Raw genomic sequence first — 16,855 nt, forward strand, 5'->3', positions numbered from 1 at the left:
GTTCTGGCTGATCCCTCACATTCCTCATGATCATTGATGCCCCACGAGGTGAGATCTTGCATGGAGCCCCAGACCGAGGGTGATTGACCGTCATCTTGAACTTCTTCCATTTTCTAATAATTGTGCCAACAGTTGTTGCCTTCTCACCAAGCTGCTTGGCTATTGTCCTTTAGCCCATCCCAGCCTTGTCCAGGTCTACACATTTATCCCTGATGTCCTTACACAGCTCTCTGGTCTTGGCCATTGTGGAGAGGTTGGAGTCTGTTTGATTGAGTGTGTGGACAGGTGTCTTTTATACAGGTAACGAGTTCAAACAGGTGCAGTTAATACAGGTATGAGTGGAGAACAGGAGGGCTTCTTAAAGAAAACTAACAGGTCTGTGAGAGCCGGAATTCTTACTGGTTGGTAGGTGATCAAATACTTATGGCATGCAATAAAATGCAAATTAATTACTTAAAAATCATACAATGTGATTTTCTGGATTTTTGTTTTAGATTCCGTCTCTCACAGTTGAAGTGTACCTATGATAAAAATGACAGACCTCTACATGCTTTGTAAGTAGGAAAACCTGCAAAATCGGCAGTGTATCAAATACTTGTTCTCCCACTGTATATTGGTTCCTAACTTCCCTGAAAAGTTGCATATCGCGGGGGCTATTCAAATCAAATGACGTTTTTTTGTCACTCCAAATACAACAGGTGTTTGAGTTTGAGTTTATTTATTTTTACAGGGACAGTGCACATTAATCAACGTTTCAGTAAAAGTGCCGGTTTTAGCCAGCCGGCTAATTTTCAACCTCAGTCCTGGGCAGGTTATTAAAAACAATTACAATATAAACAATCATTGAGCAGTGAGCACACGCAGAGCAACATAGAACAAGCAAGACGTAGCATACAGACAGAGCAACATAGGACAAGCAAAGACGTAGCATACAGACAGAGCAACATTGAACAAAAAGCAGTAAGACAAAATTCATAAAAGCAACAAAGTGTTTCCACACCTCACAAGCTACAGACAACATGGAAAGCGGCAATACACAGCTAGGGATTATGTTCACAAATCTGATTGACCTTTAGCCATGTCTTCATGCATTTTGTGAAAGTGTGATATGTGGTGCAGTTGTGTGTGTCTAATGGCAGTGTATTCCAGACATGGGAAGCTCTCACAGAGAAAGCGGATTTACTAAAGGTGCTTTTCCTTAAGGGAACTATACAGTCACCTCTCATGGTAGACCTTGTGCATGCACATATATCACTGTATCATCTGCATACATTTGAACTTCAGACCCAGTACAGACAGAAGGCAGATCATTAATGTACAGGCTGAACAGGAGGGGCCCCAGTATTGACCCTTGGGGCACGCCCACATCATAGCTAAGAGTGGGCGACAGCTCATTGCTCATTACAGTGAAATGCTTACTTGCAGGCTCTAACCAATAGTGCAAAAAAGGTATTTGGTGAACAATAGGTAGGTAAAGTAATAAAAACAACAGTAAAAAGACAGGCTATATACAGTAGCGAGGCTATAAAAGTAGCGAGGCTACATACAGACACTGGTTAGTCAGGCATATTGAGGTAGTATGTACATGTAGATATAGTTAAAGTGACTATGCATATAAGATGAACAGAGAGTAGCAGTAGCATAAAAGAAGGGTTGGCGGGTGGTGGGTGGGACACAATGCAGATAGCCCGGTTAGCCAATGTGTGGGAGCACTGGTTGCTCGGCCCAATTGAGGTAGTATGTACATGAGTGTATAGTTATAGTGACTATGCATATATGATAAACAGAGAGTAGCAGCAGCGTAAAAAGAAGGGTTGCATTATTCGATGCTAATGCAGTACGCCACAGGATGTTTTTGTGCTGGTCAAGGGCAGTCAAGTCTGGAGTGAACCAAGAGATATATCTGTTCTTAGTTCAACATTTTGGGAATGGGGCATGCTTATTTAAGATGGTGAGGAAAGTACTTTTAAAGAATAACCAGGCATCCTCTGCTGATGGAATGAGGTCAATATCCTTCCAGGATACCCGCGCCAGGTCGATTAGAAAGGCCTGCACGCTGAAGTGCTTTAGGGAGCGTTTAACAGTGTTGAGGGGTGGTCGTTTGACCGCGGACCCATTACGAACGCAGGCAATGAGGCAGTGATCGCTGAGATCCTGGTGAGATCCCATGTTTTTAGGGTTGTACCTGGTAGGTTCCTTGATAATTTGTGTGAGATTGAGGGCATCTTAGATTGTAAGACGGCCGGGGTGTTAAACATATCCCAGTTTAGGTCACCTAACAGTACAAACTCTGAAGATAGATGGGGGGCAATTAATTCACATATGGTGTCCAGGGCACAACTGGGTGCTGAGGGGGTCTATAACAAGAGGCAACAGTGAGAGACTTATTACTGGAAAGGTGGATTTTTAAAGTAGAAGCTCGAACTGTTTGGGCACAGACCTGGATAGCATGACAGAACCCTAACTCCACCCCCTTTGGCAGTTCTATCTTGGCGGAAAATGTTGTAGTTGGGATGGAAATTTCAGAATTTTTGGTGGCCTTCCTAAGCCAGGATTCAGACATGGATAGGACATCAGGGTTGGCGGAGTGTGCTAAAGCAGTGAATAAAACAAACTTAGGGAGGAGGCTCCTGATGTTAACATGCATGAAACCAAGTCTTTTATGTTTACAGGAGTCAACAAATGATAGCGCTTGGAGAATAGGAGTGGAACTGGGGGCTACAGGGCCTGGGTTAACCTCTACATCACCAGAGGAACAGACGAGGAGTAGGATAAGGGTACGGCTAAAGGCTATAAGAACTGGTCGTCTAGTGCGTTGGGGGACAGAGAATAAAAGGAGCAGATTTCTGGGCGTGGTAGAATAGATTCAGGGCATAATGTACAGACAATGGTATGGTAGGATGTGAGTACAGTGGAGATAAACCTAGGCGTTGAGTGACGATGAGAGAGGTTTTATCTCTGGAGGCAACAGTTAAGCCAGGTGAGGTCTCCGCACATGTGTGGGGTGGGACAAAGGAGCTCTCTAAGGCATTATGAGCGGGACTGAGGGCTCTACGGTGAAATAAAACAATAAGAACTAGCCAAGACAGCAGTAGACACAGCAGTGATATCGCGCTGTGCAGACTGGCGGGTGTTGTCTGAGCTAAGGCTGGCTGGTGACCGAGAAAAAAGGTGAAGACCGCTAGCCGTGGCTAACAAAGACTAGTAGCTAGTTAGCTGGCTAGCTCCTGATGGAAGTTCCGTTATAAGGAATAAAAATAGCAGATCCGTACCACATTGGGTGAGGCAGGTTGCAGGAAAGTATAGGCATGGTCCTAGGGCTCAGGTCCTCCGAGAGAAGAGAAAAAAGAGCATACTTAAATTCACACAGGACACCGGATAAGACAGGAGAAATACTCCAGATATAACAGACTGATCCTAGCCCCCCGACAGAAACTATTAATGCATGAATACTGGAGGCTGAGACAGGAGGGGTCGGGAGAAACTGTGGTCCCGTCCGACGATACCCCCGGACAGGGCCAACCAGGCAGGATATAGCCCCACACACTTTGCCAAAGCACAGTCCCCACACCACTAGAGGGATATTTTCAAACCAACAACTTACTACTTAGGCCCTGGAGGCCTGTAAACAGCAGCTATAAAAAGTGATTGAGTAGGCTGCATAGATTTCATGACTAGAAGCTCAAAAAATTTAAATGCAGCCATTTTTTTTGTAAATTGAAATTTGCTATTGTAAATGTTAGCAACACCTCCGCCTTAGCGGGATGCGTGGGGGATATGGTCACTAATGTAACCAGGAGGAGAGGCCTCATTTAACACAGTAAATTCATTAGGCTTAAGCCATGTTTCTGTCAGGCCAATCACATCAAGATTATGATCAGTGATTAGTTAATTGACTATAACTGCCTTGGACGTGAGGGATTTAACAATAAGTAGCCCTATTTTGAGATGTGAGATATCACAATCTCTTTCAATAATGACAGGAATGGAGGAGGTCTTTTTTCCAGAGAGATTGCTTGAGCGAACACCGCCATGCTTAGTTTTGCCCAACCTAGATCGAGGCACAGACACGGTCTCAATGGGGAGAGCTGAGCTGACAACACTGACTGTGCTACTGGCAGATGCCTCTAAGCTGGCAGGCTGGCTAACAGCCTGCTGCCTGGCCTGCACCCTATCTCATTGTGGAGCTAGAGAAGTTAGAGCCTTGTCTATGTTCATGGATAAGATGAGAGCACCCCTCCAGCTAGGATGGAGTCCATCACTCCTCAGCAGGCCAGGCTTGGTCCTGTTTGTGGTGGAGTTCCAGAAGGAGGGCCAATTATCTTCCAATTCTATCTTCTGGGAGGAGCAGAAAACAGTTTTCAACCAGCGATTGAGTTGTGAGACTCTGCTGTAGAGCTCATCACTCCCCCTAACTGGGAGGGCCCCAGAGACAATTACTCGATACCTACATCTTTCTAGCTGATTTACACGCTGAAGCTATGATGCGCTTGGTGACCTCTGACTGTTTCATCCTAACATTGTTGGTGTCGACGTGGATAACAATATCCCTATATTCTCTACACTCACCAGTTTTAGCCTTAGCCAGCACCATCTTCAGATTAGCCTTAACGTCGGTAGCCCTGCCCCCTGGTAAACAGTGTATGATCGCTGGATGATTATTTTTAAGTCTAATACTGCGGGTAATGGAGTCGCCAATGACTAGGGTTTTCAATTTGTCAGAGCTAATGGTGGGAGGCTTCGGTGTCTCAGACCCCGTAACGGGTGGAGAAGAGACCAGAGAAGAAGTATACTACCTGTGGTGTCAAAGGTTGTTGAAAAGTGTGTAGCAGAACAAGTGATTGCCCACCTCAACAATAGCCCCTTCACATTACACTCCATGCAGTTTGGCTTCAGAGCGAAACACTCCACAGAAACGGCCAATTGCTTTCTTCTGGAAAATGTGAAGTCCAAGATGAACAAAGGGGGCGTTGCTGGGGCTGTGTTTCTGGACCTAAGGAAGGCTTTTGATACTGTTAACCATGAGATTCTCATCACAAAATTATCCAAGTTCAACTTTTCCCCGATGCCTTGAGATGGATGAAATCATAGCTTGAAGGCAGAACTCAGTGTGTCAGAGTGAGCAATGAGCTGTCGGCCACTCTTAGCTATGATTTGGGGGTGCCCCAAGGGTCAATACTGGGGCCCCTCCTGTTCAGCCTGTACATTAATGATCTGCCTTCTGTCTGTACTGGGTCTGAAGTTCAAATGTATGCAGATGATACAGTGATATATGTGCATGCAAAGAGCAAACAACAAGCTGCACAAGAACTCACTACTGTAATGGTCCAGGTTACAAATTGGCTCAGTGACTCGTGTTTGCATCTCAATGTGAACAAAACTGTCTGCATGTTTTTCACAAAGAGGGCAACAGATGCTACTGTGCCAGATGCCTATGTGTCAGGGGAGAAGCTCCAGGTGGTATCTGATTTTAAGTACCTTGGCATTATACTTGATTCCAACCTCTCTTTTAAAAAGCATGTGAAAAAGGTAATTCAAATACCCAAATTCAACCTAGCTAATTTCCGTTTTATACGAAATTGTTTGACTACAGAGGTAGCAAAACTGTACTTCAAATCTATGATACTCCCCCACTTAACATACTGCTTGATTAGTTGGGCCCAAGCTTGCTGTACAACATTAAAACCTATTCAGTCGGTCTACAAACAGGCTCTCAAAGTGCTTGATAGGAAGCCCAATAGCCATCATCACTGTTACATCCTCAGAAAGCATGAGCTCCTGAGTTGGGAAAATCTTGTGCAATACACCGACGCATGTCTTGTATTCAAGATCCTAAATAACCTGGCTCCCCCTCCACTCAGTATTTTTGTTAAACAGAAAACCCAAACATATGGCAGCAGATCCACAAGGTCTGCCATGAGAGGTGACTGTATAGTTCCCTTAAGGAAAAGCACCTTTAGTAAATCCGCTTTCTCTGTGAGAGCTTCCCATGTCTGGAATACACTGCCATTAGACACACACAACTGCACCACATATCACACTTTCACAAAATGCATGAAGACATGGCTAAAGGTCAATCAGATTTGTGAACATAATCCCTAGCTGTGTATTGCCGCTTTCCATGTTGTCTGTTGTCTGTAGCTTGTGAGGTGTGGAAACACTTTGTTGCTTTTATGAATTTTGTCTTGCTGCTTTTTGTTCTATGTTGCTCTGTCTGTATGCTACGTCTTGCTTGTCCTATGTTGCTCTGTCTGTATGCTATGTCGCTCTGCGTGTGCTCACTGCTCAATGATTGTCTATATTGTAATTGTTTTTAATAACCTGCCCAGGGACTGCGGTTGAAAATTAGCCAGCTGGCTAAAACCGGCACTTTTACTGAAACGTTGATTAATGTGCACTGTCAATGTAAAAAATAAATAAACTCAAACATAAACAAGTCCACAAGTTGTGACTGGGAAGCTTCTGGAAGGCTGGCTGGACCAGCACGGGAGAGTTGAGCATAGTTAAGTGTGTATGTGTGGTGCTCTTTCACTGAGTTGTAAAAGCAAGCGGAGTAGAAATTGGCTACTATTTAGTTGACTGATGTAGTTGGCAAGGTAACTTCTATTTAACTTAACATAAAAAAACTAGTGTTTATACACAGACTTGAGCTAATATTGTAATTGACATGTAACATTAGCTAATGTTTCATCCATTCTCGACTATGTGTATTGTAATGACATTCTGTGATTGTCATTAGGCCTACACTTGTAGCCTGAATTGATGCATCCACTTTTGGCCACTCACCTCATCTCACCTCCACCTTGTCCACCAACATCTCAGCCACTCATCTCCCCTTGACAAAATGTAAGTGTTCTCCTCAAACCACAATGCAATTTGGGCGTATACCACCCGGTTTCCAGTCAATTGGCACATTTTTCATGGAGCTGACATGCAGTAATGTTACATAGTGGTGTATAGTTTTTTGGTCATGTTGTTGTAATTGTGATAGGCGCACGTTTTACCGGTACAGCATACCCTCACTATTTATTTTGCCGGGATGCCGTACCACCTTACTTCCCCACTGATAATATCTTCCTTGTGGTTATTGCCCTCTACTGTCACTAGCAAATAATGCAAGTTTCCCACAATGCTGCTGCAGCATCAGTCCGGAAGTGAGACGTATTGACAATATGGCCACTGATTTCAGAAGGGGGAAATTTTGGATCTAACAGTCCAGTCCTCTCGGTTGCAAATACACCCATTTCAGTTGTCTAGAATCGATGCATGTGAATGAAGGGACTCGGGAATCCACGGGATGTTGTCATTGAGCTGAGGATACATTCAGAGCGTGAAAATCGTCATGTCGTTTTTCAGGAGGAAAGGTAAGGAAGTATGCTAGCCTAGCCAGCTAGCGCAAGCCGAAGGGTGTAAAGAAGAGGCTCGCGGGAGAGGTTGAGAAATGCTCGATGGCTAATGACTGAGATGAGAATGCGCTTGACAGGTCTGTGTCAAGTCAAGGCCTTCGACAAATATCCGTTGGAGAAAAATGTATTTGCTAAATAATCCATCTATCTCTTTCAAATCTGAAGAAATACAACAAGCAGCCAGATGATCTCAAATCTGTGTTACCAAACTAATCCAGTGTTCCTTCTCAATAGCGTTTGCCACTTAAATCGCTAGCTGATGTTCAGACCTAACTAGCATCCATGATCGATCTAAGTTCATTCTTGGACAATGCACATTAGATTGGGTATTAACTAACCACATCGTCGCCTTTCACTTTGTGATGTGTTAGCTAATAATGCCACATACATTTTTCTTTAGTTTGTCTGTCTTCCATGCCAGTCTGCTATGCCCCATGGATAGCCCATTATTGGACCAAAGGCGCCTAACTTTACTCCTTAGTCCAAGGACCTTACATGTTCTGGTTAAAGCAATAGTGTGCAACTGCAGCCCGCAATTCAGGGCATTCCTGCATGTGGGCATTCCATTTGCACGAAGGCTGCCCCTCGAACATCCTATTGGTTCCTGAATGAACCCCTCCTCCCTCCCTCCTTTTTGTCCTAGACTTGGCACTATGGTACCGCTTGCCATGCGGTAGTAGAGAGAACAGTCTATGACTGGGGTGGCTGGGGTCTTTGACAATTTTTAGATCCTTCCTCTGACACCGCCTGGTGTAGAGGTCCTGGATGGCAGGCAGCTTAGCCCCAGTGATGTACTGGGCCGTACGCACTACCCTCTGTAGTGCCAATAGAAGAAAAACGAGGGGGTGCCTGCAGATGTAGGAATGCCCACATGCAGGAACGCCTGGTTTTAAATGGCAAATTGGCTCTGGAAGCCAAAACAGCCAAATACTCCACCTAAACGTGAATCGATTCTCAATTGCAGTATGGTTCTAGAAGGATAAATCAATTCTCAATTGCAGTATGGTTCTAGAAAGAAATCAATCTTTAAAAATAAATAAATAATTTCACATTTATTTAACCAGGTAGGCTAGTTGAGAACAAGTTCTCATTTACAACTGCGACCTGGCCAAGATAAAGCGAACCAGTGCGACACAAACAACAACACAGTTGCACATGGAATAAACAAACATACAGTCAATCTACTTCCACATCAAAATAATTTCACAAATACAAAATACACACTTACTGTTTTAACCGGATTTAACACAGTGCAGCCGACAATATTTTTCAGTGACATCACTTTGTGGTGTCAGTCTTCCGTTCACACAGGTGTTCGGAGACGCAGATACCTAATGAGCACTGGTAGTTCACCTGTATTTTACTTTTTGTCCCCAGTTTTCGATATTGTCTCATCGCTGCAACGGGCGCGGAAGAGTCAATTTAATGACTGGCGAACGGGATCAGCCTGCAGTCACCTGGCCCGCCACATGGAGTCGCTAGAGTGCGATGAGCCAAGTAATGAACCCGGGTCTGTAGTAATGAACCCGGGTCTGTAGTAACGCCTCTAGCACTGCGATGCAGTGCCTTAGACCGCTGTGCCACTCGGGAGGCCATCCACTCTGTCTTTTGTCTGTGTTCCGTAAACAAGTGCTGTAACATGGAAATATGTCCATGTGGGAACCCTAACCCTATAAAGGTGTGTATCAATTTAAAAGGATTTCTCACCAACATGAAAGATGAGGTCCTTGTGCTTCCAAAACTGTACAGCAAGCAATGTGTGTTAATGTTCAGACCGAGCGCCGCGGCTCTTAACACAACTCCCCCCTACAGAAGACGCCTTCGTCCAATGACTCTTGAATCATGATCAAGGGCTATGCCATGCAAAGCAGGACCCGAACTCATGACCTAATGATGCACCTTACCTCAACTTACCTTTCAAGGTGCTTGATAGATGTACTATGCAGAAATTGCTCCTCCATTTCCTGATTGCTAAAATTCAAATAGTTCGCCTAATTTCAGTTTGTGACAAAACAAGCAAATATAGGGTAGAGAATCATTGTACCATCTAAACCTAGAAACCAACTAAACCCATGGAAATAGCACACACAGACCGCTTCTTAGACTTGCTACTGCTTCTTAGACTTGCTTTCTATGAGTGACAGATCTAGAATTTACATTTCAATGTGAATTTGGTCGGATCGCCCAAAAAGTTACATATTGCAGATTTAAAGGATTGACTTAAGCTAATTGTGTTAAATGTCTCTAGGCTACTCAGTATTTACCTTGGGATTGTGGTCCAAAGAGATTCAAGCAAATATTATTGCATGAAAATTACTAGGCCAAACTATAAACCTTGATTCCTGGGCTAGTAATACACACACACACACACACTTGTCTTGGTAGCTACTGTAAAGTATTAGGCCTACAGTGCTGCAAACCATGGATAATATTAAGTTATGATGATAACAATCATATTTAGACACCGATTTATATACCAAATGAAATTATAAATGCTCACCATATGATGCCTCTAATGAAAAATAGGTTTCCATCCTTTCCCCTGAGGCCTGCCCTACACAGACCAGCCCCTATCTGCTGACCCACTCCACTGACAACTGAAAGAGCCTGAGAAAGACTCCTTGTGTCATGCGCAGAAGGTTCAGTTTCACCACACTATTGTAACCAGGTGATTTCTGTTACTTTATGTAACAGGAGGACTGAAATGTGTAGAAAAACAGGACATTGTTTCCAGACTGTTCACTATGGTGATGAGAGTATTTTGCAGTAACAACATGACAACGAAGTGGGGAAAATGCCTCTGCTGTGACACTCGAGCTGATAGACCAAGGCCACTGCAGTCAATAAACACGCCTTGTAAAATGGCAGCCATGCTTCAATGTGAAGAATAACTCTGTTTTATTCCTTTTAGGAGCCACACACAAGTAGCTTGTTTCTCTCTCCGTATGTTATCTGTGTATGACAGTGTGGATCTGTGCATGAGTGTTTGCTGAACAGACATGGTTATCACTGTCACAGGCATATCTGTTTCCCGACCAGGCCTAGACCGTCATGTAACTGGATAGTTTAGTGAGTGCTTTTTCAGTGACACTGCATCATCCCTATTGCTTTACCCTACAATGACTCCAGGCCCAATATTCCAGTCACTGATCTCCCCCTGTATTGTGAATCAAATGTTAGCACTGTAATTAGAGCAGTCTCTATGTAATTCTTTTTTGACCCACAGCAAAAGGAAAGGAACCTGAGCAACCAGTTGATGCTAAAGTCAATAGAGGTGGGTACCACACTACTAACTCTCTGAAATGATGAATTGCAGTGATGTGCTGCTGCCACCTGATGTTTCATTTTTGAGAAGCCCTGAAAATAGAGGAAGGCCCTTGTTGGATGTTCTTTGAAAGCAGTGCTTCTTTTAGTTGCAGTGCTCTGTTCACTCACACCTTTTTGAGGGTACCGGTATTTCCCTCTGAGCTTTCTCTTTTTAATCATTCTTCCTAATTATATTTGTATTTATTTCGGTAAATATTCTGAGAGAATTGATTGATGTAGGTAATAAGACACATCACTGAGTATAGAAAACATTAAGAACACCTGCTCTTTCCATGATATAGACTGATAAGGTGAATCCAGGTGAAAGCTAGGATCCCTTATTGATGTTACCTCAATCAGTGTAGACGAAGGGGAGGAGACAGGTAAAGAAGGATTTTTAAGCCATGAAACAATTGAGACATGGATTGTGCCATTCAGAGGGTGAATGGGCGAGACACAAAATTCAAGTCCCTTTGAATAGGGTATGGTAGTAGGTGCCAGGTGCACCGGTTTAAGTCACGAACTGCAACGCTGCTGGATTTTTCACGCTCAACAGTTTCCTGTGTGTATCAAGAATGGTCTACCCCCCAAAGGACATCCAGCCAACTTGACCCAACTGTGGGAAGCATTGCTGTCAACATAGGCCTGCATCCCTGTGGAACGCTTTCGACACCTTGTTGAGTCCATGCCCTGACGAATTGAGGCTGTTCTAAGGGCAAAGGGGTGGGTGCAACTCAATATTAGGAAGGTGTTACTAATGTTTGGTGAACTCGGTGTATATCAGGCAGTATTTGTATCCGAAGTTGAGACTTGAGTTTAAGAGTTGATAGAGAGATAGCCGTGAAGTATTTTCCCTTTTCAGACAGGCTCACAGTGACCTTTTTAATAAGTTAAAACTCAATAAGTCTCCCGCACCCCAGTGTTTCAAAAAAGGTCACAGCACCCTCTGAGCTCTAACTGGAGACATTCATGTACTGAATTGCTACAGACTTAAGTTAAATAAGTCGTTTTTCAGGACCATAACAGGTTGTGGGTTTCTGTCATCTAGAAAGTTAAGCCTACATTGACTGTATTGATCAAAGGAATTAAGATATCTATTTTTTTCAACCATCCTCCTTTCCTCCTCCCCTGTAGCCCCAACGAGCCCCCAGTCCCCCTCCCTGAGTCTCCGGAACCACCATGCCATCCTGGAGGCGGCGGGGCCCAGCCATGTGGCTATCAACGCCATCTCTGCCAATATGGACTCCTTCGCCCGCGGACGCACAGCAATCCTCAAGAAACAGCCCATCCACATGGAGGCTGCACACTTTGGGGATCTGGGTATGTACCTCCAGTCCTCCATTGATTTGTCTTAGTCTTCATGGCATGTATTAACAAGTGTTTCAGAGTAGCAGTTCTGATCTAGGATTAGGTCATTATGATTGAAAAGGCTAAACTGATCCTAGATCGGTGATTTAGATTGATTTGAATGGATGAGCTCTTTCGCTTTAAATTCTGTCCTTTTGACTCGATTGTGTGTGACCATATATGAGTGAGTTGATACAAAATGATAATGGTGCTGGTGTGTTTAACTGCCAACAGGCCAGGCTAATCCTGCGACGCGCTCTCTCCAGCTTCATGCATGGGTTAGCCTTTTGGCCAACCAGCACGCTACCAGCAACGCTTTTTAGTATGATGCATCAGTATGGCTCAGAGGTTTTCCTGAGTGAACACATGGCCTGGTAAAACTCCTGGTCCTACTTATAATGTATGTGTTGTACTGAGAAGCTTGCTGTGCCCTAAGTACGATACATAAGAACTCCCTAAATCGTCTTCCCTCTGAAGATGTAGGCTATTTAAATCAAACAGTTCATTAGTGGGTGGATATCAGGAGCTTGTTTTATAGTGCTACAGCAGCCAGCTACACCAGTATTGTTTATGACATGGTGAGAAACAACACCTGCTGGGACAGGTCCTTTAGTTACCGGTTAGTCAGAGGGAGGGGGTGGTTGAACCAGTGGTGCATCTTTGAGGCCTGGCCTGGGAATGCAGTAGAGTAGGGTGACTATACTACAGTGCATTCTGAAAGTATTTAGTATAAGGCTGTAACGTAACAAAATGCTGAAAAAGTCAAGGTGTCTGAATACTTTCTGAATTCAGTGTATACTGCACTGACTGGACCCCAGACAGGACTAAGCGGGCGTGAGCTCCTGTACAGGAGAGAGGGAGACATGGAGCGAGAGAGGGAGACATGGAGCGAGAGAGGGGGGCAAATGTGAAAGGGGCACGGAGCTCACGAGCGAAGAGGAGGGGGCACGGCGAGGAGGGGGGGGGGGGCACGGCGCGAGAGAGAGGGGCGAGAGAGAGGCACGCGCACGAGAAGGGGGGCACGGCGCGAGCGAGTGAGAGCTAAGCTTCCGGCTCAGCACCCGTGGTTGCCTGCCAACTCTGGTGATACCAGAGACACACAACACTTATCACAAACACCTCAGTCAGCTCGCTGTTTAGTGCTCCAACTTTAGTCCATTATGAATTGGAGGCCCCCACGCAGGCTTTCAGCCAGTCATTCATATGCCTCTCTGGTCATGTGACCCAGAACTTTTATAAGTATTCTCTTTTGTTATTGATTTGTTATTTTTATTCAGGAATGCTGTGGTTTTGTTAGCCGTTATGTTAAAACTTTGAGAACGTTCTGATGTAAAAAGTCTTTATAATGACATTTTGATTGATGGTTGATTGTCTTTAGGAGGGTCCAGTTATTATACTGTATGTGTGTGTTCAGGCGCTCTAGTGTGAACTACCTGGCCTCTGAGACTCGTTCGCGCCTGTCTAAGACGGTGGATCAGATTCTGCGGGACAATGTGGCCATGCCCTACTACATCCAGTTCCAGGAGGCCCGTGGGMCRGACCACRTGGTCRGCTTRTGGCTGGAGGCAGAGAGCTTRCGCTCKACCAGCTGGTCRCGGGTCCGGGCCKACAGRCTCAACTCKYTCAAACACAGCTCCCTGGCCGAGCCTGCCTCCACCCCTGTCTCCCCCGACCCCTCCTCCCCCCCAGACATGGACCTACCCTCCGTCCCCAGGCCCCCCTCCTCCCGCCCCCTTACCCCCAGCCCCCAGGACGCTAACAGTAACAGTAGTGAAGGCCCCATGGCGCAGCTCGTCCACAGGGACTCCTTCAGCTCTGTGGTGGACCAGAGGCCTGGCACTCCCAGCAGGGCAGACACCCCCACCAGACAGCCCTCCCACAGGACAGGGACGTCATTCAAGCTGCAGTCCACCAACGCCCTCAAGGAGCTCTCAGACAAGCTCATGAAGAGTACGTTTGACTGGTCGTAATTGTAAAGAATCTGTTCATAATTTACTTGCATAGATAAATGTTAAGTAAGTAGCCTGGAGTCTCTTCGAGCCGACTAGTGATGCATGTTTCAGAGACTCTATGGCTGTACTCAAAATCCTTTTGTGTGTTGGGCTTATCTTTTATCATTTATTTATAGGCCTGTATAACTCACTGACTAGAGAAGGCTTGTATTTTCACTATATTTGTTCTTATCTCCACCGTGTGAAACAACTGGCTGTCAGAATAATGATGTTAATTTGTTTTAATTGCACATTGGAGGTAACAATATCTGAGTTGAACACAGTTTATGACTCGTGGCTGGCTGTTAAACATCTTCTCCTGTGTGTTGTAGGTATAGAGAGAGATGCAGTGAACATCTTCACCAAGTACATCTCTCCAGACGCTGCTAGGCCCATCCCCATCACAGAACAGCTCAGAAACGACATAGTTGGTAAGAAATGAGTCCTGATTGCCACCAATTTGCCGTTAGTATGGGACTTTGACTCTAAGACACTGCAGTCACGGTATGAGTACTAACAGTCACTGTGAGTATTGTATCAGAACTTTGTGAGTACTGTATGCATTCCTAAGAATGTTAGACCTAGTAAGAATGTTGCAACCAACGTTAAAGATCAAATCCGCTGTAATCATTTAGCTAGGTTTTGGGATAACTATTTTGTGGATGATTGATAATCGGTTGTGTGATTGTGACCGTTTTTTGTCCTTTTTTCCATTTTTGACAGCTAAAATCTGTGGGGAGGATGGACTGGTGGACCCAAACTGTTTCGTCATTGCACAGTCTGTCGTCTTCGCCATCATGGAACAACAGTATGTTTTTTTTTTTTTTTCAATCTTCCTGTTCTCGTATCCATTGAAAGATTTATTTATTCAATTAGTTAATGTAAAGTGCCAGTGTTTTTCTTTAAAGGTCTCATGATTTTTCTCCTAGGATGAACGTTTTACCGCAGTTCTGTTATACACTAATCCACTCCTATATCATAAATGTAAATGTGACCATATACAGTTGAAGTTGGAAGTTTACATACATTTAGGTTTTCCCTGTCTTAGGTCAGTTAGGATCACCACTTTATTTTAAGAATGTGAAATGTCAGAATAATAGTAGAGAGAATTATTTCTTTCAGCTTTTATTTCTTTCATCACATTCCCAGTGGGTCAGAAGGTTACATACAGTGGGGCAAAAAAGTATTTAGTCAGCCACCAATTGTGCAAGTTCTCCCACTTAAAAAGATGAGGCCTGTAATTTTCATCATAGGTACACTTCAACTATGACAGACAAAATGAGGGAAAAAATCCAGAAAATCACATTGTAGGATTTTTTATGAATTGATTTGCAAATTATGGTGGAAAATAAGTATTTGGTCAATAACAAAAGTTTATCTCAATACTTTGTTATATACCCTTTGTTGGCAATGCCTCTAGCAAACGCCGACATAATGGGGTACAGTTACATTAGTTAAGCCAGCGGATTCTCATGATACATTGCTACATAACCTTATCTTTAAAAGCCGTGATTTCGTGTCACCTAAAACGCAGTGGAGTGCTACCTCCAAAGAGGGCAAAGGTATCGACCGTAGTTTAATACTCACCGGATGTATCACATACAGTTGGTGCATAGGTGGAAAGGCCTATTTCACCATCTTGTTTCCCCTACATTATTGTTATCTTTGGTTGTTAAGAAGATGTGATTAAAAGATCGGTTTAATGTCGTAGGTTTTTCTTAGGTCAACCTAGCATCTACGCCCTTACCTCTCAACGACTAGTAGAGATGGGTAGGGGGACAAACTATTGAAATGCTCTTACGAGCCACTCCTTCGGTTGCCGGGTGCTGTGTTTGGGATCATTGTCATGCTGAAGACCCAGCCACGTTTCATCTTCATGATGCCCTTGCTGATGGAAGGAGGTTTTCAACTCAAAATCTCACGATACATGGCCCCATTCATTCTTTCCTTTACACAGATCAGTCGTCCTGGTCTTTGCAGAAAAAACCCCAAAGCATGATGTTTCCACCCCCATAGCTTCACAGTAGGTATGGTGTTCTTTGGTGCAACTCAGCATTCTTTGTCTCCAAACACGACGAGTTGAGTTTTTACCAAAAGTTATATTTCTGGTTTCATACTCTGACCATATGACTTCTCCGCAATTTTCTTCTGGATCATCCAAATGCTCTCTAGCAAACTTCAGACGGGCCTGGACATTGTACTGGCTTAAGCAGGGGGACACGTCTGGCACTGCAGGATTTGAGTCCCTGCGGCGTAGTGTGTTACTGATGGTAGGCTTTGTTACTTTGGTCCCAGCTCTCTGCAGGTCATTCACTAGAGTCCCCCCGTGTGGTTCTGGGATTTTTGCTCACTGTTCTGTGATCGATTTTTGACCCCACGGGGTGGAGATCTGCGTGGAGCCCAGATCGAGGAGATTATCAGTCATGTCTTCATTTCCTAATAATTGCTGCCCACAGTTGATCTTCAAACCAAGCTGCTTACCTATTGCAGATTCATGCTTCCAGCCTGGTGCATGGTCTACAGTTTTGTTTCTGGTGTCCTTGCCAGCTCTTTGGTCTTGGCCATAGTGGAGTTTGGAGTGTGACTGTTTGAGGTTGTGGACAGGTGTCTTTTTATACTGATAACAAGTTCAAACAGGTGCCATTAATACAGGTAACGAGTGGAGGACAGAGGAGCCTCTTAAAGAAGAAGTTACAGGTCTGTGAGAGCCAGAAATCTTGCTTGTTTGTAGGTGACCAAAATACTTTTTCCACCATAATTTGCAAATAAATTCATTAAAAATCCTTACAATGTGATGTTTTGCTG

General features: G+C 44.3%; 1 protein-coding gene across 1 annotated transcript in view; it reads left to right on the forward strand.

Annotated features, from left to right (window-relative positions):
* The first annotated feature begins 7,164 nt into the window (after positions 1–7,164).
* Positions 7,165–16,855, forward strand: part of LOC111979977 (A-kinase anchor protein 10, mitochondrial) — a 19,401-nt gene continuing 9,710 nt past the window's right edge. The window contains exons 1-6 of the mRNA XM_070449400.1: positions 7,165–7,364; positions 10,633–10,680; positions 11,847–12,036; positions 13,474–14,009; positions 14,383–14,481; positions 14,774–14,858. Of these exons, the coding sequence (XP_070305501.1) occupies positions 7,343–7,364; positions 10,633–10,680; positions 11,847–12,036; positions 13,474–14,009; positions 14,383–14,481; positions 14,774–14,858 (980 nt within the window). The 5' untranslated portion in view covers positions 7,165–7,342. The remainder of the gene's footprint in view (positions 7,365–10,632; positions 10,681–11,846; positions 12,037–13,473; positions 14,010–14,382; positions 14,482–14,773; positions 14,859–16,855) is intronic.

Source organism: Salvelinus sp. IW2-2015, linkage group LG20, assembly GCF_002910315.2.
Source record: "Salvelinus sp. IW2-2015 linkage group LG20, ASM291031v2, whole genome shotgun sequence".
Classification (NCBI taxonomy): Eukaryota; Metazoa; Chordata; class Actinopteri; order Salmoniformes; family Salmonidae; genus Salvelinus; species Salvelinus sp. IW2-2015.